Raw genomic sequence first — 23,919 nt, forward strand, 5'->3', positions numbered from 1 at the left:
GGTGGGTGGGGGGGTGTGGGAGGGAGGAGAATGAGCCTGCAGCCAGATGGAAGGAACAGGGTGTGGAAAGAAGGGGAGGGGGTGGGTATGTAGATGCAGGTCCAGCGTTCTCTTTGGTTGCTGCTGCTGGAGGCCATGACCCTGAGGCTGGCTCCTCGAAGCAGTGGGTATGGGTAGGGCTGGGGCAGAGGTGTGGCTCTGGATCAATTTGCCTACAGCCAGTTTGTTGAAAGCTAGTTCACCTAATGACTGGTTTCATATATATATATATATATATATATATATATATATATATATATATAGTCTGTTTGGGTATCCTTTTATTTTGGGTACCCTAAGGATTTTTAGAAACTCATTTGGCTGAGGGTATTTTATCTTGTGAATAAGTATTTATCAAATTTGCAGCATTTGGCGAATGATGGCATTATTTTGTGCCCTTGTGTCTTTGTCTAGTATGACTGTTTTAAGGAATTTGAAGCTCATTTGTGGAAAGATAGTACAATTAATTACAATAAATTGATATGCATTACCTAAAGGGATACTGGAATACCTAATAGTAGATAGTTTTAGGTGAAGTGGCCTGTTGTTCATTCCAAATCCTTTTTCTCTTTATTTTCCCAGGAGGTTCCTGGGGCCTGGCCCCCAACACTATGAAGAACCCTTGCTGAGGCCATGAGGGGTTACCATGGCGACCGCGGTAGCCATCCCCGCCCAGCCCGCTTTGCCGACCAGCAGCATATGGACGTGGGCCCAGCTGCCAGGGCCCCGTACCTGCTGGGCTCCGGGGAGGCCTTCTCCACCGAGCCCCGCTTCTGTGCCCCGAGAGCTGGCCTGGGACACCTTTCTCCTGAAGGGCCCCTGAGCCTGAGTGAAGGGCCATCAGTAGGCCCTGAGGGAGGGCCAGGGGGGGCCGGGGTTGGGGGGGGGAGCAGCACCTTCCCCAGGATGTACCCCGGCCAGGGCCCCTTCGACACTTGTGAAGACTGTGTGGGCCACCCTCAGGGCAAGGGTGCCCCCCGCCTGCCTTCTACACTCCTGGACCAGTTTGAAAAGCAGTTGCCAGTTCAACAAGATGGCTTCCACACACTCCCATACCAGCGAGGTCCAGCAGGGGCCGGGCCCGGGTCAGGGCCAGCGTCTGGCACTGCCCCGGAGGCCCGCAGCGAGAGCCCCAGCCGCATCCGGCACCTGGTTCACTCTGTGCAGAAGCTCTTCGCCAAGTCCCACTCTTTGGAGGCCCCAGGGAAGCGGGACTATAATGGGCCCAAGGCTGAGGGAAGAGGTGGCTCTGGAGGAGACAGCTACCCTGGCCCGGGCTCTGGAGGCCCCCACACCTCCCACCACCACCATCACCACCACCACCACCACCACCACCAGTCCCGGCACGGCAAGAGGAGCAAGAGCAAGGACCGCAAGGGGGACGGGCGGCACCAGTCCAAGGCCGCTGGCTGGTGGAGCTCTGATGACAACTTGGACAGCGATAGCGGCTTCCTAGCGGGTGGGCGGCCCCCTGGGGAGCCTGGTGGTCCCTTCTGCCTGGAGGCTCCAGATGGGTCCTACCGGGACTTGAGCTTCAAGGGGCGCTCGGGCGGGTCGGAAGGCCGCTGTCTCGCCTGCACTGGCATGTCCATGTCACTGGATGGACAATCGGTCAAGCGAAGTGCCTGGCACACCATGATGGTCAGCCAGGGCCGGGATGGATACCCAGGGGCTGGGCCAGGCAAGGGACTCCTGGGTCCGGAGGCCAAGGCCAAAGCCAGGACTTATCACTATCTGCAGGTGAGGCTTTGGTGGGGGTGGGGAACAGGGTCCTCAGTCCTCATTGAGGTTGTCACCCGGGGAGCTATCAAAGGGGTTGGATGGGAGTCAGTTGTCCCCATGATGGAGGCCTGGAGGCAGGGAGGTTCTGCCTGGCCTCACTGTGTCACCTCGAGCCCCTTTTGGGATCTCGGTTTCCCCATTTGTACAACGAAGAGGCCCTTCTATTCTGACATTATATGTCACTGCCAGGAAGACCTCCCTTCGACCTGCTGTTTGGACAAGCTGTGCTGGCCTCTGTCTCATGAGCTCGGAGGCAGAATGAGGTTGAGGGTAGGCAGTGGACAGGACAGTGTGGTACTCCCTGGCAGTCGCTTCCCTTGAGATTAGAGGTCAGCAGTTGGAAAGCAGTTCTCCTGCCCCCAGGCCTTCTCCAGACCTCTTTTCTGCTCAGATCTGGGTGGTCCAGATACTGTTTGAATATGAAGGTCAGTTATTTCCAGAATGTGCCTGTGCTGGGGTTTGTCATTCTGGGGTGCCTGCAGTAGGACACCACAAGGCTGTGGAAGAGCCTTGGGAGCCTGTCCTGTGGGTTTTCCTAGGCTGGGGACACACTGAAGTCTGAGGCCCAGATACAACACCAGGGCAGGGCTTCTAGGGAGTGGATTGTGCCCGTGATAGTTGGCATGCTGTCTCCATCCTGTCTCACCACTTGTGTGGTCTCTGCAGGTGAGGCAAGGAGTTCTGACTCCTCCTTATGGAGCCCTTATCCATCCCACACTGTCCCCTCTCCATCTTCTCACTGAGGTGGGATCGGGTTCTTCTCACCATCTTCTCTCTCAACCTTCCTTTTCTCTGCCTCAGGACCCTCTCCCATACCCCTCATACCCCTGGCTTGCTTTTTTTTTTTTTTTTTTAAGTTTCATTTATTTTATAATCTCTATGCCCAACATGGGGCTCGAACTCATGACCCCGAGATCAAGAGTCACATGTTTTTCCTACTGAGCCAGCCAGCCAACCCTCCCACCCCACCCCACCCTGGACTTACTTTCTTGAGACCTCCCATGGGTTTAGGAGGAAAAGTCATTACAAGGTCTGGAAGTCCAGCAGACTTAGAGTTATCCCCCAAACCCACATTCCACGTGTTTAATCCACAGTCATTCATTCAGTGAGCTTTCCTGGGTGCTGTGGATATAAAGACGAAGACACAGAAGCTGCTTGTGAGGAGCCCACAGGGTTGAGGTGGGATTGACAAGGAAGCAGGTAGACTAGAGTGATGAGGCTGTGATAGCACAGAGCCCGAGGCACTGTGGGGGCACAGAGGGGGCACCTCACCCACCTGGGGTGGTGGTGGCCAGGGGACTGCTCAGAGCAGCTTCGGGGGAGGATGGCCCCTGAGCTGAATCCTGGTGGAGCTGGAGTTGGTCGAATGCAGAAGAGGATTAAGGGTCTTCCAGGAAGAGGCTACAGCTTGTTCAAAGGTACAGAGAATTGACCTTGCATGTGTCTTTTGGGTGTCCCTGGCCTTGCTGGTAAGTTCTTCACACGTTAGGGCTCTTCTGGGTGGAGAACTTACAAGAGCTCAAGGGAAAGCAAGAAGGGGGGGGGGCAGACAGTAGGGAAGGTTAGAAACTTCTCGGACTCAGGACTTCTGGGTTGTCCTTGAATTGCCCCTTTCCTGGGTAGAGAGGTCTTCTACGTTGGGATTTGAAGGGTCCAGCAGAAAGGGCCAAGGAGGGAACACCAGCCCTTCTTCTGCTATAACTGAGCCCTGGCTGTCCCTGGAGCTTCACTGCCACTCCGCTGCCTCCTGCTGCTTCTCCAGGGTTGCCCTGACCTCTCTGGGGGCTTCCTTTTTAACATGCACCTCACAGTGTCCTGCAGAGGAGCGAGGAGCTGCAGTGGCTGTGGAGTGGGAATCCTGCAGTGTGGCAGAGAGTGGCTATCCCATCTGCTGGCCTGTGTCTCTCTGCTTGCTTGTGGTTCCTCTCTGTAGAGTGCAGGGACAGGAATGATTCCTTGGGGCCTGGGGTTCTAAGACATCTGAGGATTGCAAAGTCAGAGCCTGTCTGGGGGAGAACTAACAGATTGCAGGGACCTTGCACAAAAGCAAGGGAAGCTGGCCCCATCAGACCAGGTGTCTTTGTTGGATCCTTAACCCTTTTGTTGAGACCCTATTTCTCCCACTGGACCTCACCTCTCCCTCAACCCTCTTTTGAACCCCTCTTTGTCCTCAGAGCCCTTGTTCCTTTATGTTCCTCCCTGTGTTACCCTCTTCTGATTGAGTTCCAACATCTTCACTGAGCCCTGCTCCTCCTGGTGGGTTACTTCCATCCTGGGAACCCATTCCGTCCCTGGGTCTCTGTTTTCATATTTATCTCTGTCCCTTCACCTAGCCTCACCCCCAGAGTCTCTGTCCCTCCCCTGAACCCTATGCTGTCCCTGAATATTGACCTTCTTAGTCTCCATCCTCACCCCATTCAACCTGTTTCTTACAACAGGTGTTCGAAATCTTCCTTGCCTGCCCAAGCCCTCTCCCCCACGCCTCTATTTATACGTCATTCTTCCTAGTGTAGGCCAACCATCACAGGTTCCCTCACCTTCCTGTCAGCCACCTACGGATTCGTCTAGATCCCCAGCCACCCCCATTGCCTTCCTTCTTGGCTCAGAGAAAAAGCCAAGACCACTCACCCAGACTGATCCCTCCAGCAGGGTTTGAGCCCATCTCCCCGGGATCCCCTCTATCCCTGAATTGACTGCCCCTTCTCCATCCTACATTTAAAGGCTAGCTTTGTCTTTACTGGCTCTTTCTCTTATTCTGAAAATATGCCCAAGTCTCTCATCCTACAAAATCTTCAACTCCGTACCCCCTTCTGTCTACTGTCTTCTCTTCATACCCAAGTTCTTAAAGCATAGGTTCTACACCTTCACTTCCTTTCATTCTCCCTTTATTACAGTCTGACCTCCACATCCCCTGTCCTCTAAAATGTTCTGGCATTGGTCCCCAGTAGTCTCTTGAGAGCTCTCCTTGAAAGGCACTTTTCAAGGCTTATAATAATAATAGCTAAGGACTTACTATGTGCTGGGCATGTCATGTTGACTTATTTATCCTTCCCACCAACCCTGGGATGTAGGCATAATTGTCATTACTGATTCATAGATGAGGAAACTGAGAGAGTAATCAGTTTTGCCCAAGTTTGCCTAGCAAGTGATGGGGCGAGATTTTGAACATGGATTTTAACTCCTGAGCCCGAATTACTAACCTCTCAATGCACTGTGGCATTTGACATTATCAGCTCCTTTTATTCTGGAAATGTCTCCCGTTTCCATGACATGGCATTCTCCTGACTTCCCTCCTACCCCTCTGCCCACTCCTTCTCAGGTGACTTCATAGGCTTTTCTTCCTTTCTTTGCAGTCCCCTTTCTAAATGTCAGTGAATCCCTCCCCAGCTCTCTTTCTTCTTTCCCCTGGGCTGTTTCATTCACCCCTATGGATTCAGCTGCCGCCCATGACTCCCACGTGTCTGCCTCCAACCCAGATTTCTCCAGTGAACTCCAGAACTGAACATCCAACCACCTGCTCAGCAGTTCTCTGCCAGACTTAAGATGCTCAACCCTGACCTATCACCTCTTCCCCAAACCTGCTTCTCTGGGATTCTGTGGCTCAGTGAACGACAGCACCATCCCCCAGGTCCTCAGCCAGCAACCTCCCAGTCATCTGTGACTCCTCCCAGCGCACCCCCCACCACCCCCTCACCCCCTACATCTAATCAGGCTCACTGATGCTCCTTAACACCTCATTTCCATCTCTTCGTCCCCCTCATTGTCATGGTCTTAATTTAGGCTCATCATCTCTTGCCTGGCTAACAGCATAAGCCTTTTAATTGGTCTCCCTCCTGCCACTCGATCCCCTGCCCTTCTCCCAGCGCTACACAGTGCATCCCCCCTTTGGATTGTCAGAGTGCTCTTTCTGAACCAAATTTGATGGCACTTCCCTGCTTAGAGCCTTCTGTGACTCCTCAGAGAGGGAAGGAGGGAGAGTTGGAGGATTTAGGATGTCAGCAGGTTAAGAGAAAGAAGGAGCAGGAGGGGTGAAAGGTGAGGGCAGGTGATACTTCACTGCGGGGGGTGGGTCAACACAGGTCACTTTGGCCTCCGATCTTCAACCTCTTGGCACTTGGCATATCACCTCCAAGACTCCATAGGTGGCCCTCAATTAAGTAGTAAAAGGTCCATGGAGGATGATGAGGCATCTCCTGTAAGGGAGGGGACAGCTGAAACCTTACCTCCGGCTCCGCTTCTGCATGCCCCTGAGCATGGCCTGCTCCAGCTAGCAGAGCACCCCGGCAATGGGGACAGAGGGTTCTGGCTTCTAGATTTCATAGGGACGTGTCTGAGAGACAGAAGCCCCTGTCCCTGCAGGTGCCGCAAGATGACTGGGGGGGTTACCCCACTGGGGGCAAGGATGGGGAGATCCCCTGCCGCAGGATGCGGAGCGGCAGCTACATCAAAGCCATGGGGGATGAGGAGAGTGGAGACTCAGAAGGCAGCCCCAAGACGTCCCCCAAGGCAGTCGCCCGGCGCTTCACCTCCCGCCGCTCCTCCAGCGTGGACCAGGCCCGGATCAAGTAAGGACAGGGAGGGCTGGGGGCGGAGAGTGGGAAGCTGATGCTGGGTCCCTGCAGGAGATGTGCACCAGAGGGGTTCCCTGCCTAGGATTCGACTGGGGGAGTCTCGCTTTGCCCCACAGAAAGAGGGGGTCCCTGGTGAGATAGTGCCTCTCTGAGTGCCTCTTTAGGAGAGTCTCTTCACCCAGGAGTCTCCTGGGAGGATCCCTGTCTGGGGGTTTCTGAGGTATAGAACCTGCTCAGAGGCCCCAGTGCTATTATTCCCCCTTCTAGCAGACCCCCATTCTGAATCTGGAATTTTGACCTTTCCCAGCTGCTGTGTCCCACCCCGGATCCATCCCCGGAGCTCCATCCCTGGCTACAGCCGTTCCCTCACCACCGGACAGGTAGGGATGGTCCAGCACACCTGAAGGAAAGGGTGGGAAGGAAGGGGGGTGGGGTCAGTCCCATACTCACCCTATGCCTGAAAATCAGAGGTCTGCCCATGGAGAGAGCCCAGGTCTGGTTCTGGGGGGAGCTGGGAGGCCTTGGGACTCCTGGATCTGACTCAGCCTGGGGGTCTCAGTCACATTCTTCAAAACCACCGAGGGGCCTCTAAGTGATGAGTTTGCAGGGGCAACATCAGTTTTCTGAGGTTTTCCAGTCCTGTCATGGCCTGATTACTCCCAGTTCGCCCCATGCAAAAGGCAGGCTTGATTGTGCAGATGGTACAGGGATAGGCAGAGCTGCGGTCTGAGAGATGGCCTGTGCTTGAGTTCTCTCCCCGCCACTCCAACCATTGGAAGACACGGCAACGCCTCTGTTTTCTCACCTTTAAAATGACAGTAGTAGTGATATTTATCTCAGGGGCTTTGTGAGAGTTCCGTGAGAAAATGTATGCAAACACAAGGTACCTGGCTCCAAAGTGGTACTTTATAAATGTGAGTTCCATCCCTAAGTGTAGACTTTCCCCTTAGCTAAGCAGAGGCGGTGCAGTTTAGTAATTACATGTATGGCATGAATTGGAATTCTAGCTCAGCTCCTTACCAGCCGAGTGACCTGGGGCAAGTTACTTGACTTTTTTGAGCCCCACTTTCTCTATTTAAAAATAGGCATCATAATAGTGCTCGTGGCACATAGCCAGCACTCAGTAAAGGTTAGCTATTTTTACTGTTTGCCAGGGAAAAAAGAGCAATGCAAAAAAGCAGTGCAGAAGAATGTCCACATTGGCTCCTATTGTTTGCTGCTGAGGTCTTTGTTACATTTCCTGAATCAGGGAATCTGATTGGCACAGCTGTTGTTTCTCATCAGCCTAGCCTATGTTGCTCAACCCACTAGTTCAATGCTCAGTTCTCATTTTACTTGACCCATCAGCAGCATCTAACACAGATGAAGACTTTCGCCTTCCTGAAACACCTCAGTCAGTTGGCTTTGAGGACACCATACCTTTTAGGTTCTCCTAGATTCTCTCTGGCTGCTGACGCTTGGTCTTGCCACCAGTGCCTCTCCAACTCGCCAGATCTGAACACTGGATTTTTTTCAGGGCTTAGTTTCTGGACTTCTCTCTACACTCACTCCTTAAGTGAGCTCATTTAGGCTCATGGCTTTGAATATTACTTTATTTTATTAAAAAATTTAAAAATGTTTATTTGTTTTTGAAAGAGAGAGAGAGAGAGAGAGAGAGAGAGAGAACGAGCAGGGGAGGGGCAGAGAGAGAGGGAGACACAGAATCCAAAGCAGGCTCCAGGCTCTGAGCTGTCAGCATAGAGCCCGATGCGGTGCTTAAACCCACGAACCGTGAGATCCTGACCTGAGCCGAAGTCAGATCCTTAACCAACTGAGCCACCCAGGTGCCCTGGCTCTGAATATTATTGAGGGCCTGGTGACTTCCAAATGTGTATCTCCAGCCCCAATCCTCTCATAATTGCTGGGCATGTGTGTCTAACTGTGTACTGAAATCTCACTTGGATGTTTAGTAGACATTTCAAATTTAAGATATCCACAACGAAACTGCTAGTACCCTTACCCCATTCCCCCTACCTCCCCAAACATACTCCTCCGTCCACTGTCATCTCTGTTTCAGGTAATGACAACTTTATCCTTTTAGGAGTTCTGATCTAAAAGCCTGAAGTCAGTCTTGACTCCTTTCTCTGCCTCACATGCCCCATCCAAGCTTTCGGCAAACCTTGTTGGTCCCATCTTCAAGTATATCCAGGACCAAAGCACTTCTCACCTCCGATGCCACCACTCCAGCCTAAGTCACCATGACCTTTGTCTGGGCTTTGACACTGCCTCCTGAATGGTCTCCTGCACGTGCCCCTGCCCCACTTCATTCTCTCTCAGTACATCCCAGAGTGATCATTTCAAAATAGAATTACGTTCACTCAAAACCCTCACCTTACTCAGAGGACTTACAAGGCCCTGCACGATCTGTCCCTTGCTACCTGCGAATCCCGCTCCTAATGCTCCTCCGCCTGTCACCCACTGCAGCCACAGTGGTCCTCTTGCTACCCTTCTGACACCACAGGTGTGCTCCAGCTTTTTGTCTCCTTATGTTTTAGGTAGGTCTTTTGTAAATAGTTTAAGGAATTTAGTTTATATCTATACTGACAATAGCTTGAGGGTTTGGTACATTTACATTTATTGTGGTTACTGATACACCTGTATCAATACAATAGTATTACTGCTGTTTCATTGTGTGCCTTCTATTTCTCCTGCCTTTTGAGTGATGCTTTTCTACTCCTTTCCTACCTTCTTTTGGATTAGTTTTCTTCTTCATTTTTCTTACTACCAAATCCCACACTGATTTGGCAGTTCTATTTTCTATTTTCATTCTTTGTGGTCACTCTTATAATTTTCATGTGCATATTTGACTTAGCAAGGTCTAAATTTGACAATTTCTTCTTTCCTTAGGATACTTTAGTTTTGATGACCTCTTCCCTTCTTATTGTACATGTTGCCTGGTATTTTGTTCCGCGTTCTTTTTACCTCTCCAAATTAGTCTTTATTATTGTCACATTAAAATTTTTTTTAACATTTTATTTATTTTTGAGAGAGAGAGAGAGAGAGAGAGAGAGAGAGAGAGAGAGAGATTGAACAGAGGAGGGGCAGAGAGAGAGGGAGACAAAGAATCTGAAGCAGGCTCCAGGCTCGGAGCTGTCAGCACAGAGCCCGACGCAGGGCTTGAACTCTTGAACTGTGAAATCATGACCTGAGCTGAAGTTGGAGGCTTAACCGACTGAGCCACCCAGGTGCCCAAATTTTATGCTGTTAGTACTTGATTATATAGACTCATATCTTTAACCCCTCCCCCCATAACTTCTTACGTTTCATTCCTTCCTTTTAAATATTCTTTAGTTACAATAAATTACGTTTAAAAAAATAAAAAATAAATCTTCTTTAGTAATTTTTTCAGTGAATGTCTGTTAGTATAAAACTCTGCCTTAAACAAAAGATGTAGTCTGCCCTCGTTTTTTAACATAAATTAGCTTATTATGGAATCTTAGGTCAACATTTATTTTCTCTCAGTGTTTTGAATGTATTCTTTTGTCATCTGTCTCCTCTTGTTGCTGTTGGGAAGTCTGCAATCAATCTAATTGTCTTTGTGCATAGTTTTTCATTTCTTTCTGATTGCTGTTGAGATCTTCTCTTTGATTTTGGTGTTCTGCAGTTTCACTGTGATATGTGTGTGTGCTCCCTGAATCTGAAGATTAATGTCATTCATCAAATCTGGAAAATTCTCTCATGGTTACTGTTTGTTGGTACATCTTTTTTCATCCTTTTACTTTCAACCTACTTGTGCTTCAAAAAAAAAAAATCCAATCTAACAATTACCACCTTTCGAATGAGGCTTTCTTGTTCATTCACATTTAATGTGATTATTGATATGGTTGGATTGTGTCATATGTCATTTTTGCTCCTCTGTTCTTTCTTTACTGTCTTCTCTTGTATTAAATGAATGTTTTAGTGAACCATTTTAATTTCTTTGTTATTAATTCCCTTTTACTATATTATTTGAGTTATTAGAGTTGCTCAAGGAATTACAAAGTGTATCATAACTGATTAAAATCTAATTAATTCTGGTAAAAAAATTAATTCTGGTAATTCTGCTCCAATGTGTCTCTTTTTTCTCTCCTCTCTTTGTGCTGTTATTGTCATGTACCTTTCTTATGTATATGCTATAAACTAACAGTTATTATAAAGGAATGTTGGTATTATAAATAATAGCTTTGTGAAATTTTGCACCTTTTAAAGAAGTTAGGAGAAAAAATGAGAAAAACATATCTATAGAGTTTTTTATATTTGCCATTTCTGGTCCCCTTCATCTCTTCCTGTGGATTTGAGTTACCATGAGGTATCACTTCCCTTTAGCCTGAACAACTTCCATTGTTTCTTATAAGATAGGTCTGCAACAAATTCTTCAGTCTATATGTATTTGGAAACATCTTTAATTTTACTCCATTTTTGAAGAATAATTTTGCTGAATATAGAATTCCTGGCTGACAGTTTTTATTTTATTTTATTTTTAAAATATTTTTTAACATTTATTTATTATTGAGGGACAGAGCATGAGCATGGGAGGGGCAGAGAGAGGGGGAGACACAGAATCCGAAACAGGCTCCAGGCTCCGAGCTGTCAGCACAGAGCCTGACGCGAGGCTTGAACTCACGAACCGTGAGATCATGACCTGAGCCGAAGTTGGACGCCTAACCGACTGAGCCACCCAGGGGCCCCAGTGGCTGACAGTTTTTAATTTCAACATTTTGAATATACCATTCCACTGCCTTTAGCGCTCATTGTTTCTGATGAAAAGCCCGTTGTTAATCATATTGTTGTTTTCTTGTATGTGATGAATTGTTTTTCCCTTGTGCTATTAAGATTTTCTCTTGGTTTTTGGCTTTCAGCATTTTGACTGTAATGTATCTGGCTATGGATCCCTTTGTGTTTAACCTACTTTGAATTTGCTGAGCTTCTTTAATCTGCGGAATAATATTTTTCATAACATTTGGAAAGTTTTGAGCTGTTATTTCTTTGTTCCTTTTTCTTCCCCTTTCTCTCTTCTTCTTTTGGAATTCCCATTACATGTATACTGCTTTACTTGTTATTGTCCTGTAGGTCTCTGAAGTTCTGTTTATTTTTATTATTTTTTTCTCTCCATTCTTCAGATAGGATAATTTATACTGATTAAGTTTACTGATTATTTCATATGCTGAGCCGTTCTGGTGAATTTTTCACTTCAGTTATTGTACTTTTCAGCTCCAGAATATCTATTTGGTTTAAAAAAATTTTTTTTTTCTATCTTTTTGTTGTGAGTTTTTATTCATGAAGTTATTGTGCTTTCTTTTAAATCTTTCAACATGATTTACTTTACTTCTTTTAACATATTTGTAATAGCTGCTTTGTAGTTTTTGTCTGTAGATCAAACATTTGGGAACATTCATATTTTCTTGTTTATTTGCATGTCTCATGATTTTTTTGTTATATTCTGAACATTTTAGATAGCATATTGTAGCAACTCTGGATTCTTACTTTACCCCTTGATTGTTATTGCTTTGTTTATTATGTGTTTGTTAATCCCTGGACTAAATCTGTGAAATCTGTCTTCCATGCTAAACGTGGCCTCTGATGTATTCACTAAATTTCTTTTCTTTCTTGTTTTTATTTTTAAGCCTGCCTTCCTAAGAGTTGTCCTGTGTCTGTATAGCTTAGTGTTCAGCCAGAGATTGGTCAGAGATTGTGCTCAAAAACCTTAAGCCAGAAAGTCTTCTCTCTGCTTATGGTTGTGTGTGTGGACTTGGGAGTACAAACTTCAGGCTCTTTTTAAGCCTACCCTGAATTTTACTTTTTGCCAGTCTCTCTGTGTTATCTCCGCACATGTGCACAGGTCCCATTGGCCAGGGAGGTGTGGGCAGCTCAAGACGTCTCTGGTCTCTGCTGTGTATGCACTCACCCCTACTTAACTCAAGATATGTGGAGAGCTCATCAAACCTTCTCTAGCTGTTTCATCCCCTGAAACTTCTCTGTTAAATCTCTGCCTCATCTCTTAGTCCATTGCTTGTCCCAAACAGCATTGAAATCTCAGCTTAGCAGTGCTGCTGGCTATTCCTGCTCTATTTTTCCCCCCCTGTTCTTGATACCATACCTGACAATGTTCCAAATTAAGTGAGCTCAAATTAGGTGGCAGTGGCAATGAAGCAGCTGGTTTTCACAGCCTGCCTCACCCTGATTGAACTATTGCAACTGATAGAGCTGGGAACTTGAGTAATGGGAGCAGCCCCAGGCAAGGCCACCACAGACTCATGCTGTTCAGTAATTTTCATGTATATGTTTCTTTCTTGTATACCTTTGACTGATTTTCAGAGTGAGGAAATAGTTATTTTTGACAGTTTTGTCCAGCTTGTCACTCTGTCATGCTTGAAGTTAGAAGTGTGGAAAATTCTCCATCAGTATAATTATCTCCAAATATTGCCTCTTCTACATTCTCTCTATTCCTTCATCTGGAGCTCCTATTATTTGTTTTGTTTTAAGATTAAAAAAAAATGTTTATTTATTTTATTTTATTTTTTTGAGAGAGAGGCACAGCTCAAGTGGGGAAGGGGCAGAGAGAGAGGGAGACATAGAATCCAAAGCAGGCTCCTGGCTCTGAGCTGTCAGCACAGAGCCTGACATGGGGCTTGAATCCACGAACTGCAAGATCCTATTCTTTCCTCCATGCATCTTAACCTCTCATTCATATTTTCCATCTCTTTGCCTCTTTATGCTGCCTTCTGGGTAAGTTCCTTAGATGTATCTTCTGATTCACTAATTTTCTTTTCAGTTGTGTCTCATCTACGATTTAACTCATTAATTATGTTTTTATTTGACTGACTTTTTTTCAGTTCTGGAAAGCTGGTTTGGTTTCTTTTAAATATTTCTAGTCTTCTTTTCAAAGTTTATGTTCTCTTATATTTTCAGTTTTATCTTTTAAGTTTTAGAAGTTTTAAACATAGTTTAAAAGCTAATCTGTTTTAGCTAAGGTAACACGAGCTGCTGTAACAGATGACGCTTGAATTCTCAATGGCTTAGCTCAATAAAAGCTTAGTTGTTTATGTCACAGTTTGTTTTAGTTTTCTATTGCTGTGTGACGTATTATCCTCAAACATAGTGTCTTAAATCAACAAATATTTATTATCTCACCATTTCTGTGGGTCAGGAATCTCAGTGCAGCTTAGCTGGGTACCCTCTGGATCAGGTGACTCACATGGCTTCAACAAAAGATGTTGGTCAGGGCTGTAGTCATGTCACGGCTTGACTGGAGGAATATCTACTTCCTTACTCACTCATATGGCTGTTGCCATGTGATGCTCAGTGCCTATTGGCCAGAGTCATCAGTTTCTTGACATGTGGGACTCACCATAGGGCTACTCAGAACATAACAGCTTGCTTCTCCCAGAGCAAAGACTCTGAGAGAGAGTGCCTGAGATGGAAGCCACAGTCTCTTTGTAATCTAATCTCAGAAGTGACATTCCATTGTATCCTCCATGTTCTATGTATTACAATAAGTATAGGCCATACTCAAGAGGAGGGAACTATACAAGGGTGTTAATGCTAGGAGGTGGACATCATTAGGGGCTGTGTCGTGGGTAGTGTACCACATGGTCTGGTATGAACTCATCTTCAGTGGAACTTTATCTGTGACAGTCCTGAACAGCCTGGGTTAGAAATTTGTTCCTCAGAAAATACTTTGCAATCGCTTATGTTAGACTATTCTTGGTCTGGGACCATTTTATGTTAATTTTTAATTTGCAGGGAGGTGTCTGTCACCCAGGCCTATGCAGACAGAATCCTGTATCTATGTGAAGACCAGCTTGTGGCTACAAAAATCTTAGAACATTGGCCTACTTCTCCCTCCCTCTAGTGCCTAGATTACAGACTAGCTTCCTATTATCATCCTGTGCTGATAATTAATTTTTTTTTAGTCTACTTTTCATGAAAGGTTTCCCCTTTCCTACCTTTATGGAGGTTCTCATTTCCAATGCTGTGTTTCATGTGGGCCCAGCGCCTTACTCCCACACCCAAGTGAGTGTTAATACCTAAACCCGTTAGTCCCTGAGACCAGCAACCTGCACCCCCACCTTCCACCGCCCCTGGGCTGTTTGCAGCCCTGACTCACACAGTTAATATTCTGATTTTCTAGTCTCCTCTTTGCTTTTGTCCCCTGGGGACACATCGTGCTTTCTTGTGAGCTCAGCTATGCATATAAAACATTTCTTATATTTTATCCAATGTTTTAGAGTGTTTTGAAATGGGAGTGTTTTCCAAGGTTAGCTAAACTAAATGACACAGGTAAACTATAGAGGATGTTGCGTAGCCCCCAGATGAACCTGCCAACTCTAGCATGGACAATTTCAGTTAGACCCAAGCAAAGCGTTTTCTGCTAAATATCCCACACCCTGGGAAATATTTACCGATTCTGAGTCTGGTTTGGAAAAAGGCTAAGGTTCCTATTTTCTAAGAGGATTCTTTGACTTTGACTCTACTGAAAGTGGGGGCTGGGGGAAACAGGGTGGAAGGCAGTGCAGGGATAATAGGAGAATTCACAGCACAATGTTACAATTTTATAATTCTAATACAGTAAAGATCAACACCGGTGCAATATTCCTCTGGGAGTCTATACAAGTCTGTGTTTCCCTTAGGTCCTGGTCCCTTGTGGAAACACTTCAGAAGCTCCTCTTGGCCAGTAGAGATAGAAAGTGTGTCCCCAGGGAGTTTCTCACCTTCCCTCTGTCTGCCTTGGATAGAATTGGTCATAGGAATAGCATATGGTTGGGATTTCAAGAGTTTCAGAGACTCTGGGAAGGAGAGGCCTCTGAAAGGTACTGTCATTGTGATTTAAGACCCTCTGCTATATGCCAGATATTATGTCTAGAACTTTACACACAGAAGAGGCTTGGAGATACAGAGATGAGCTGCAAAATGAGATTCCTTCCATCTGTGGTATCCAGAATGCTCTCTACTGGAGTTAGATCAACTCTCCTATGCCCCAGAAGGGACTCTCTGAGCTGGATTGGTTCTAGTTGGGGAGTATCTTGAGCCTGGCCTAGAAATAGCAGGAGTTAGATCAGCTTCTGAGCTTTAGGAAATAAAACTGGTCCTTGGTACCCCAGAGGTCCAGAGATAGGAAACTTGCAGAAGCCATGATGAAAACCACAGCTGCCACAGAAGTGTGGCCTGTGCCAAACATGGCAGAACTTAACTTCTACAGGATCTTGGATTGATTTTTCCATGACCTGTGATTTCTGTACACTTGTAATGAAATTACTTTATTTTATTTTATTATTATTATTTTTAATGAAGTTACTTTAGAACAAGCCGCAGAAAGAAGTCCAGACACTCCTTTTTGATTACTGGGCCCACACTGGAACCACTGAATCCAAATTTTCACAAAATTTTGTCCCTGAGCTTTGAAGCAGCCAAAGCAAAGAGAGGCATATGGGTAGAGAGCCTTGGGTTCAGATCCTTGGAGTGGAGCTTGAGTTAAGGTAGGTTTAACAAGGTCCTCAGGAGATTCTGATGCTCAGTCAGCCTGGGAAAAGAGCCAGGAAACCTGGCATTTAACTTTGGTAAATCACTTACAAGCTGGGCATCTTTGGACAGTTCATCGGCTCTCTCTGAGCCTTAGTTTGGGCAAATTAAGATCAGTAGAATTGGATGGAAATTTCTGCTCAATTTGAGGTAGAATTTAGTTACGTCATGTTATGCTTTGGAGGTGGAGTTATGGAAATGTCAAGTTGCATTTTACACGTGAGCCAAGCCACTACTTTATCTGTTGATTGCACATAAATATGTCATGAATCTCCTGGGAGATGTCACAAGATGCAGCCATGGGACACTTAGTGTCATATTTACCATGTGGATGCTACCGAGGACCTTATCCATGACTTCCTCCAATGGTCTCTACGTAATCACTCATGGGGGGATTTCTCTTGGGCTCAATAACAGGGAATAGTTGTGGTTCTCATGAGCAGTGGCTTGCTTCCAGGTAGGTCCTGAGACCTTCACATGTCATCCACTGAAGGCTTAGGATGTACCAGTACCTGCACCAAATGCCCCACATGTTTTTCTTTGAGTCCCCTAAATATCCCTATGAAGATGGTACCATTATCATTCTCATTGGGCAGGTGATAAAACTGAGGCCCCAAAGCTTTAAGTAGTTAGTGCTAGGAAGGTGCAGAGCCAACATCTGAGTCCAGGTGGGTCTGGCTCTGTAGCCTGTGCAGGCAACCTGCAGGCTATACTCCTTGATGCTTTGGCTGCTCTGAAGCTCAGGGTCAAACTTGTACTCATCCTGTGCTCTGGGTGTAGAGCTTATCCCTGGACCACCTACCTTTATTTTTCCTTTGTGCCAGTTTTCTCATATAATACGAACGATGCTGCAATCTCTGCGGTACATTTAGTCTTAGTGCAGTGCTAGGGGACACGGTTCCATGAACAGAATTTTCGTTTTGCTTTTTTTCTTAGTTGCTTTAATTTTTTTAAAACCACCATGGATTCTGTACCACAAACTATCAAAACAAAAACTTTTGCTCCGTCACTTACCCATTAATTTCTGCCCTGCCCCATGGTATATATATCTCTATAGGGTGCAATCAGTTTTGTAATGTAATGGATCATAAATAATAAAATAAAAGGCGCGCACTGCCTTCCCTGCAGTTCCCCACCTCCATACTGGGCAGGAGGGTGGATGTCCCTGGTCCTCTCCCTCTGGGTTAGGTGAGAGAAATGTGAGGGGCTGGCTGTAGGTGGAGAGAAAGATGAGGCAGTCCCAGGTGTCCGGGAGAGGCATAGATGGGGTGGAAGAAGTATTTAGGGTAAAGAACAGACCCCAAGACAGTGGAGGCAGGCCTGGAGAGCCGCACAGGACATAGGATCCTCAATCCTTCTTCTTTGCACAGAGTGAGGGTTTCTTTTCGTCCCAGCGTCACACAGAGGCAGTCTCTGCAGATCCAGATATATTCCTAAGGCAATGCGCCTCAGAGACACCCGCTTTCATCCCAGCACCCCTGTAACTATCCTCCCTACCCCCTGCCCCCAGCTCAGTGAGGAGCTGAACCAGCAGCTGGAGGCCGTGTGCGGGTCTGTGTTTGGGGAACTCGAGTCCCAGGCAGTGGACGCCCTGGACCTGCCCGGCTGTTTCCGCATGCGGAGCCACAGCTACCTCCGGGCCATCCAGGCCGGCTGCTCTCAAGACGACGACTGCCTGCCCCTCCTTGCTGCCCCTGCCTCTGTCTCAGGGAGGCCCGGCTCCTGTGAGTGTGCCCTCTCTGCACCCCGGCCCGGCCCTAGGTTGGAGAGCGCCCTGGGTTCTGGCGCTGGCCCCATTCACAGCTGTGCTGTGTGATCTTGGGCAGCTGGCTTGCCTCTCTGGGCCGCATGATGGGGAGAACAAGCCTCGGCTCTGTACGTAGCAGCGCTTGGAGGACGCGTGCCTGCTGCCTCCTCTGGCACCGCGTGGGTGTGGGGCGGTGGGCCACAAGACACCCGCTGGGACGCGAGTTTCTCACCCGCTGCGTTTCTGCGTTCCGGCCACAGCCTTCAACTTCAGAAAGGCCCCGTCCCCCATCCCGCCGGGAAGCCAGGCCCCGCCCCGCATCTCCATCACGGCCCAGAGCAGCACCGACTCCGCCCACGAGAGCTTCACGGCCGCCGAGGGCCCCGCCCGGCGCTGCAGCTCCGCGGACGGGCTGGACGGCCCGGCCATGGGCGCGCGCACCCTGGAGTTGGCTCCGGTGCCACCCCGGGCCAGCCCCAAGCCCCCTACACTCATCATCAAGACCATTCCTGGCAGGGAGGAGCTGCGGAGCCTGGCGCGGCAGCGGAAGTGGCGGCCGTCCATTGGGGTGCAGGTACGGCAAGACGAGGCCCCGAAGCAAGCTCAGGCCCTGGCCGGTGGGGATGGGTTGACCTTTTCCTTGGTCTGCTCTGTGCCTGGTCATCGACAGGGCCCTTACAACCAGTCCCGGCCCACTCCCTTGTCACTTGTCGTGGAGCCATCGCCTCTACTGGTTGCCAGTACCATGCCTCTGACCTCCTGGGTCTCTTCTTGTTGGGTCAGATTGTCTTTGCAGAATCTGCCCACTGGCTTGGGGCTCAGCCTCTGCTCACCCCTCTGCCTGGGGAGAGCTTGTGTCCCTTGTCTAGCCCCGGCCACTGACTCCCGCTACCCTGCCGCCAGGTGGAGACTATCTCGGACTCGGACACGGAGAACAGGAGTCGAAGAGAGTTCCACTCCATTGGTGTTCAGGTGGAAGAGGACAAGAGGTAGGTCTGGGTGGGGCTATCTCAGGCTTCCTTGGGGGAGAAGAGGAGAGGAGGCTGCACAGTGCCCTTCTTGGTGTGGTCTGCCTGCACACCCTCTCTTTCTGGACTGCGACTAGAGCCCTCCTAATGGGGAGGAGTCTGGGCAGCCACAGAGGTTACCCTCTGAGATGTCAGCAGGGCAGCCATCAGATCTAAAGTGAGTTCTCCTTGTACCCGTGCCTGTCCCAGGTGTTCCGAGGCGACAGGAGTGGTTGGAGGAAGGGGCTGGTAGGGAGAGGTAACAGGTAGGTGCTGAGCAGGCCTCCAACAACTGTCCTTTATGGGGGATAGCAGGATTTTCCTAATCCCTCCTTATGGCCTGTGGTGTACAAGTATGTGAGCTCAAAAAGAAACAAATAAACATGAAGATTGCCTCTCAGGGGCCTCTGGCAAATGTAATACTCCTCCTCACTTGGCTCACACAAGCATTTAACCAGTCAGGGGTACCTATTACATGCCTGAGTCTGTGGTGTACCCAAGATAGTAGAATTACCAGCAGCCACTATTCTGGCATTAGGTGGCCTCAGAAACACTGCTTCCTTAATTTCCAGCTGAAAAATTAGCATTCAGCTCTGGAGGGGATACTGGGAGGAGTCCCTCTGTTGTTGGCTCCCTATGGGAAGATGCTTTCTCTAATGACCATGTGGCAGTGCCACAGTGGCCCATCTGCCCTCTGGGCTGCAATGCCACCAGGCCAGTGGCCCTAAGTACGGTGGCTGCAAGAGTTTCATGGTAATCTGTGTTGTCCAGGCCATACGCACTAGAAGAATAAGGCTAGAGTCTTAGTAGCAGCCCCTTCAGCTGTTCCCAGCTGCCACTGTTGGGCCTTTTGACCTCCCCTAAAGTTCTGTTAGCTCTTTCTGGGAACCCCTGGGAGTAGTGTGTGTGTGTGTGTGTGTGTGTGTGTGTGTGTGTGTGCGCGCGCGCGCGTGCCTGATCAAGTCGTGGGGTTCCTGTGGGCTGCACCAGTTTTCTTTATGCACGCTCCAGCTCCCTGCCGTTCCATATGCTCCTGAGGCTGTAAATGCTTCCACCAAGAGTGATCAATAGCTGCCTTGTTGCCTCCATTGCTCCTGAAAGCCACTGTCCTCCAAACTCTTAATATTCCACAAAGATCCCAGGAAAGGAGCGCTTTATGGCAAACCCAATTCACAAGTCCATGACCTGAGTTCCTGATTGGTGGGGTAGGAGTCATGGAGGGAGGCAGCTCTGTGTTCAGAACTCTTCCCCCAACTCTAATGCTACTCTGTGGACCATCAACCAAACCCACTACCCACACTCACTCCTTTATAAGGCTTCTTGGTCCCTCATCCAGTGAGACCCCTGGGGGTCCCCCTATTCTTCCTCACAAGCCTGAATCCTGGAAAGAGTGCAGTAGACATTCTACTGAGATTCTGGCTAAATCAGTAAACTTTCATTCATTCATTCATTTAGAAAATGCTCATTGAGCATCTCTTATATGACCGTTCCTATTAAAGGCTCATGGAAACATCAAAGACATGAGTCTTGCCCTCACAGAAGTTATGGCTTGGAAGGGAACCAAGGCAGTGAATAAATACTCCACAGAAAGAAATATGATCATGCATTATGGTGTAATATGTAATGGGATATTATTACATGTTATGGTGGGAATATGAAAGAAAAAATCTAAGAGAGAAGGGATCTTATTTAGGGTAAGTGGGTAATTCAAGGATTGACTGGGAATACTCAGGTGATGATTGTTGGTGGAAGGGTACCAGGAAGAGGGAATAGCATATGTGAAGGCACTTGGGCAGGACAGAGTTTGACATGCATCAGGAACCAAAAGAAGGTTCTGGGGCTGGTGTGGAACGAGATGGGGCAGTGGTGAGGGAGTGGATTGGAGAATAGGCAGAGGTCAGGTCATGCAGAGCATGGGCATGATTAAGAACTGGAATTTAATTATAACTAATGAGTAGCCATTAAAAGGTGAAAGAAGCATGACAAGATCTAATTTATGTTTACAAAAGATCACTAGCTGCTAAGTGGAGAATGAACTTGAGGGAAATAATAGTGAGTATGGGGAGTCTAGTAAGCAGGAATGTTTCCTGATACAGAAGAAAGGTGATAGAGCCTTTTGCATCATAGAGGACCTCTTTTTTCTATTTTATTTTCCAATTGGGCACTACCAGTGCACGGGAAGATTATAAAGTTTTATACGTTGATTTTTGTATTCAGCAGATTAGCTGCTGTCTCCTATTAGGACTCGTAGTTTATCTGAAAATCATGATGGATTTTCTATATAGTTGATCATGTCTTCTGTAAATAAGGATATTTCTTTTAAATCTGTTTCTTTTAATTTCTGTTTCTTGCAATAATGCATTGTGTAGGACTTCTAGTTCACTTTGGAGTGTAGCAGTCTTGTCCCATTCCTGACATTGGTGGTTATCTTCTCAAATCCTGCTCACAAGTTAGGTGATGTTTGGTACAGTTTTAGGTGGATACTATTTATCGGGTTAAGGAAATTCCCTTCTATTCCCAGTTGGCTAAGAAGTTTCATTTTTATTTCCTTTTAAATAGAAAATGAGCTGGAATTTTATTGCATGCTTGTTCAGAATCTACTTGGATGATCATAGATTTTCTCCTTTCATCTGTAATGTGAATTATATTAATAGATTTTCCACATTGATCCATTATTTCATTCCTGGGATGAACCCTGCTTGATGCTATTGTCAGTTTGGATTAAGTTTTGCTGGAAGTAGCAGAGCCTCAATAGAATCTTTAAAAAAATTTTTTTAATGTTTATTTTTGAGGGGGGTGCAGAGAGAGAGGGAGACAGAGAGGATCCAAAGTGGGCTCTGTGCTGACCAGAGAGTTCAGTGCGGGGCTCGAACTTGTGAACTGCAAGATCATGACCTAAACCAAAGTCGGACGCTGAACTGACAGAATCACTCAGGTGCCTGGAACCTCAATAGTATCTTAAGTGAGTTTCTCCTTCACTTAGAAAAAGAAAGGCCTGGAGGTAGAAGTGCAGTGTCAGGATCCAGGCTTTTTCTATCTTGCTGGTCTTGCACTCTGTGCATCGCCTCCTTCCCAGGAGCTGATGCCCAAGCTCCAGCCAGTCCTATCTGTATTCTGAGAAGTACCAAGGAGGAAGAGAGGAGGGACACAGTCCTTCCTTGTAAAAAAGACTTTCTGAAAATTACATATGACATGCTCAGGTACATCACATTGGCTAAAACCTCATCATGTGGCATCTAGCTGCAAGGGAGGCTATGAGGTGTATAGTCTTAGTTGGGAAGCAATGTACAACGAGCAGGGCACATTGCTGAAAATCAGGGTTCTTCTGGCTAAAGACAAAGAGAAGAATGGACATACAGAACTCTAGTGGCTTTTGTCACAGTCTTGCTGTATTATTTTTATATACCTTACTGGATTTTTGAATAGCTACTACTTTAAGATGTTTTTTGGGTTTATTTTTGAGAGAGAGAGAGTGTGAGTGGGGTAGGGGCAGAGAGGGGGGACAGAGGATCTGAAGTGGGCTCTGTGCTGACACCAGCGAGCGAGATATGGGGTTCGAACTCATGAACCATGAGATGAACTTGGATGCTCAACTGACTGAGCCACCCAGGTGCCCCTACTTTAAGATTTTTATATCTGTGTTCATAAGTGATATTAGATGACGGTTTTGCTTTATTGTTGTTATTCAGTTCAGGCATTTAGGTTATGCTGGAGTACTAAAATGAGTTTGGAAGCCTTATCTGTGTTTCTGTTCTTTGGAACAATTTGTGTAAAGTAGGAATTATCTATTTCTTAACGTTTTGGTAAAAGTTGCCCATAAAACTATCTAGGCCTGATGCCTTTGGGGCTAGGAGAAACTTTTTGAACTACAGCTTTAGTTTCTTTCATGGTTATTGACCTATTCAGGTTTTCTTTTTCTTCTTGAGTCAGTTCTGGTGATTTATATTTTTCTAAGAAATGGGCCATTATACAAAAAAAAAAAAAAAATGACAGTTTAAAAAATTTTTTTATAACACTTATTTATTTTTGAGAGAGAGAGAAACAGAGCATGAGTGGGGGAGGGGCAGAGAGATAGGGATACAGAATCGGAAGCAGGCTCCAGTCTCCGAACTGTCAGCACAGAGCCTGACATGGGGCTTGAACCCACAAGCTGTGAGATCATGACCTGAGCTGAAGTTAGATGCTTAGCCAACTGAGCCACCCAGGCACCCCAAAATGACAGTTTTAAAACATTTTTGGCACAAATATTCTTTGTCATAGTATTATAATTTTATAAGTTTTTATTGTATCTGTAGCTTATGCCCCTTCTTTTCATTCCTAATACCATATATGTATGTCCAATCTCTATTTCTTGATCAATGTTGTCTGAGGTTTGTATAGTTTATCATTTTAAAGATATATATATTTTTAGAAGAAGTTATTTATTTATTTTTGGGGGGGGGGCGCAGAGAGAGAGAGGAAGAGAGAGAGAATCCCAAGCACGATGTGGGGCTCAAACTCACAAACCGGGAGATCATGACCTGAGCTGAAACCAAGAGCCAGACGCTTAACCAGCTGAGTCACCCAGGTTCCCCTTAAAGTTATATTTTATCAGTCTTTAAGAAAACTAGCTTTTGGGTCATTAGCATCTCTATTCTTTCTTTTTTATCTTTAATGTTTCCTTTTTTTTTTTTTTTTTTTACTTTTGTGTTATTATTTTTCTTTTTCCTGTCTTCTGTGACTTTTTTACAGTTTCCTGAACACTATTTCTTATTTTGTAACATGTGTTTTTAAGGCTATAAATTTTCCTTTTAACTATGCTGCTATAACTGTATTTCATAAATTTTGAGATGCAGTATTTTTATTGTTCAGTTCTAAATAGTTTGTAACTTTTATCCTAATTTCCTTTTTCACCTGTGAATTCCATGAATTATTTACAAGTTTTTGTTTTGTTTTGTTTTAGTTTCCAAATTATTTTGTGGGGGGTGGTGGGGAGCTATCTTTCCACTACTAATTTCTAAATTTGCTGCATGTGGTAATAGTATGCATTCGGTATATTTTTTATTCCTTAAAATTTGTTGAGACTTCCTCTCTCATATATACACTTATTATATAAATGGTCAGACTTCTAAATTATATTTTTCAAATGTTTAGCTTTGATTTTTGTTTAAATTTTTTAGCCAGTTCTGAGAGAGTTGTATTAAAAATGTCTCACCATGATTGTGGATGTGTCATTTTCCCTGGTACTTTTATTAGT

General features: G+C 46.4%; 1 protein-coding gene across 5 annotated transcripts in view; it reads left to right on the forward strand.

Annotated features, from left to right (window-relative positions):
• DLGAP3 (DLG associated protein 3) overlaps positions 1-23,919 on the forward strand; it is a 61,953-nt gene that overhangs the window by 22,052 nt on the left and 15,982 nt on the right. For all 5 annotated transcript variants that reach the window (XM_047873662.1, XM_047873665.1, XM_047873666.1 and 2 more), the window contains 6 exons: positions 622-1,779; positions 6,181-6,386; positions 6,700-6,772; positions 17,440-17,653; positions 17,937-18,250; positions 18,580-18,665. In XM_047873662.1, coding sequence (XP_047729618.1) covers positions 673-1,779; positions 6,181-6,386; positions 6,700-6,772; positions 17,440-17,653; positions 17,937-18,250; positions 18,580-18,665 — 2,000 coding nt within the window. In that variant the 5' untranslated portion in view covers positions 622-672. The remainder of the gene's footprint in view (positions 1-621; positions 1,780-6,180; positions 6,387-6,699; positions 6,773-17,439; positions 17,654-17,936; positions 18,251-18,579; positions 18,666-23,919) is intronic.

Source organism: Prionailurus viverrinus, chromosome C1 (assembly GCF_022837055.1).
Source record: "Prionailurus viverrinus isolate Anna chromosome C1, UM_Priviv_1.0, whole genome shotgun sequence".
Lineage (NCBI taxonomy): Eukaryota > Metazoa > Chordata > Mammalia > Carnivora > Felidae > Prionailurus > Prionailurus viverrinus.